Here is a 3,196-nt window from a genome sequence, read left to right on the forward strand (position 1 = left end):
CATGACTACTATTCCACCTTGTTTCTGTTATCCCTATAATATCCGGTTTTACTTCCTGCACTAGTAACTCTAGTTCCTTCATTTTGTTACTTAGGCTCCTCGCATTGGTGGACAGACATCTTAATTTTTGCTGTTTGGTTTCACTCACATTCTTTACCCGATTAGGCCAAGATATTCTACTGTCAGTGTCACCTATTAGACTAGTATCTACACTATCGTTCCTCCGTATGTCCATTCTCCTACCCACGGCTGTATTCTTTCTTGCTTCATTTTCTTCCCTCTCAGTGTTAAAATCCTGGACATCTCCCAACCATCTCCTCCCAATTCCTAGTTTAAAGCTCTCTTAATCAGTTGTACCAGCCTCCTTTATAGAAGTCTATTTCCCTCATTACTCAGCTGAAGTCCATTCCGGTAGAACAGTCTTCTGTCCATGAATGCCTCCCAGTGGCCATACACCCCAAAGCGTTACTTATAGCACCACTGCCTGAGCCATCCTTTGATCATCATAATCTTGTCACACCTTTGTTCCCCTTCTCTCGGAAAAGGCAGAATCTCACTGAAGATTACCTGAGCCTTGATTTCCTTAAGCGTCTTCACCAGCCTGGCATAGTCTCCCTTGATATGTTCCTGTGAGAATCTAGCTGTATCATTTGTTCCCACATGAAGGACGATCAGTGGATTTTTTCCCACTCTGGTTAGGATCCTCTTCAGCCTCAGGTCCACATCCCGTATCTTAGCACCTGGAAGACAGCACACCCTTCTGTTCTCTGGATCAGCTCTGGTTACAGGCCTGTCTATTCTTCTCAGTAAGGACTCCCCAGTTATGTAGACATGCCTTTTCCTGGCGATGGTGAGATTTTCCGGTCTATTCTCTGTTCCCTCTGGCTGCAAGATATATAGGGGTGTATAGATAGATTGGGGTGTAGATAGATAGATAGATATTTAAGGGGACAGGGAGGTAGATTTTGATCTTATTTATACAGGTGTAAATTTATAGTAACTCCATTGACCTAAGTCGAGTTTTTCTAGATATTTACCAGTGTAAATACCTCAATGTGCATAAACAGATTGTACATTATGTTCTCATGGAAATGATAATGTCATCAGTTGATTACATTCATAAAGAAACATGGAATGAGACAATGGTCATGGGAGAAAAAATGGCCAATTTATTTTTAGGAGTATAGCCTTGACCCAATCATTTTCTGCAGGGCAGCTTTGATCTCTCTGTTCCTCATGCTATAGATGATGGGATTCATCATGGGCGGCACCACAGAATAGAGAACAGCCACCAGGAGATCCAGACCTGAGACTGAGCTAGAGGTGGGTTTAATGTAGGCAAAACTAGCAGTGGAAACAAACAAAGAGATCACAGTGAGGTGAGGGATGCAGGTGGAGAAGGCTTTATGCCGGCCCTGCTCCGAGGGGATTCTCAGCACCGTTTTGAATATCAAAACATATGATACAACTATTAAAACAAAACAGTTTAAGGCAAAGCACACGCTAACCACAATAGCTCCAGTTTCACCGATATAGGAGTCATAGCAGGCGAGCTTGAGTAGCTGGGGGATTTCACAGAAAAACTGATCCATCTCATTGTCTCCACAGAAGATTATTGCAAACGTGTTCCCAGTGTGCAGGGCAGAATTGAGAACCCCACTGATCCAGATGCCAGCTGCCATTCGCACACATACTCTTCTGTTCATCACTGTCTCGTAGTGCAGTGGTTGGCAGATGGCGATGTACCGGTCATAGGCCATGACGGTCAGTAAAGGGAGCTCAGTTGTAGCAAAGAAAAGGAAGAGAAAGACTTGGGCAACACATCCATAATACGAAATGGACCTGGTACTCATGAGGGAGTTGGCCATGGACTTGGGGACGATGGTGGAGATGGACCCAAGGTCCAGGAGGGACATATTCATCAGGAAGAAGTACATGGGGGTGTGAAGGTGGTGGTTGAGGGCTACAGCTGTAATGATGAGGAGATTCCCAGTTAGTGCTACCAGGTACATCACTGGAAACCCCACAAAGTGCAAAACCTGCAACACCCGAACGTCAGAGAATCCAAGGAGAAGAAACTCGGTCACCGTAGTGCGGTTGGACATTTTCTTTCTTAGTTCATTGTGTGCTCTCTGTGGGTGGAAGGAGAAAGTCAGTGGTCAGGGTCCATTGCAATCAGTGCAGGCCTTGCTGGAGCCCTAGGCACCACTAACAGTATGAATGAAAGGCTGCTAACCAAAGTAGGCCTTGCCTTGGCAGAATAGTAACACACCAGGTATTGGCTAACGAAGTAATCACATTCCTGACCAGAGAGGCTGGTACAGGAACACCCAGAGTTCTCGAGTAATTACATGAATTCCCAAGAGATTGTAAAATGAACACACTGACCCCTTGTAGAGACAAGGAAGGGATGACGGGATAATGGATGAGGAAATTTTGTTCAGACCAGGTGTAGGGTTGGTAATTAGCAACATCTGGAGGGTGATACTCAATGTATTAAAGGAAAAGTCATAGGAGGAGCACCTCTGTAGCGGCTGAGTGGACAGCATCCTGCTATGTTGACTAAGTCTTGTCACAGGACTCTATATGTTAGTGTCCCTGTGACCTGTTTGACAGGGCACTAGGACAGTGCTTTGCTGATAATAAACCTGGCCTAGCACCTTCGCTGCCCATGGTCTCTTTTTATGAACAACATGGAGGTCTGCTGAATCTGGCATCAGTATAATGCACACTGGATATGGTACTAGAACAAGAGGTCTGGGTTCTGGCCCTCTTGACCATCACTAAGTCCATCTGTCCTCCATGCCAGGGTCTACAGGCTTTGGATGCTTGTTTCCACTCACACCCTGAATTTAAAGTCACTAGTCTGTACAAAACAAATTCTGTTATTAGTCAGTATTAGCTTTCCCGAGTCTTTCTTAAGGCCAAGTTTCCAACTAAGGGTGCTCAGAATTTGTTTGCTTTAATTGTTTTCAAAGCAAATTCAATTAAACACATTTTCATAGAAAATCTCAGCTATCTTCAAATATATTTCAATCTGTCTATCTATCTGAACTGAAAACCCATGTTTTTGGGGTGAATTTAGGCTGGAAAATTTCAGTTTCCAGCAATTTTTAGCTGAAAATGTTTGTTTCCCAGATTCCAAAATATGGACAATTGGGGATTTTGGGGACTTCTGTGAAAAGCCATTTGTTTT

The 3,196-nt window shown here is 44.0% G+C and overlaps 1 protein-coding gene across 1 annotated transcript; it reads right to left on the reverse strand.

Annotated features, from left to right (window-relative positions):
* Positions 1–1,175: 1,175 nt before the first annotated feature.
* Positions 1,176–2,105, reverse strand: LOC116820460 (olfactory receptor 14A16-like). The gene has a single exon (XM_032772933.1). It carries the CDS (start codon positions 2,103–2,105, stop codon positions 1,176–1,178), a length of 930 nt encoding a protein of 309 aa, XP_032628824.1.
* Positions 2,106–3,196: the final 1,091 nt, after the last annotated feature.

This window comes from Chelonoidis abingdonii, chromosome 14 (genome assembly GCF_003597395.2).
Source record: "Chelonoidis abingdonii isolate Lonesome George chromosome 14, CheloAbing_2.0, whole genome shotgun sequence".
Classification (NCBI taxonomy): Eukaryota; Metazoa; Chordata; order Testudines; family Testudinidae; genus Chelonoidis; species Chelonoidis abingdonii.

What these genes read in the sequence shown, in the direction of transcription:
- LOC116820460 (XM_032772933.1), bottom strand. Translation starts at nt 2,105, where the DNA reads ATGTCCAACCGCACTACGGTGACCGAGTTTCTTCTCCTTGGATTCTCT.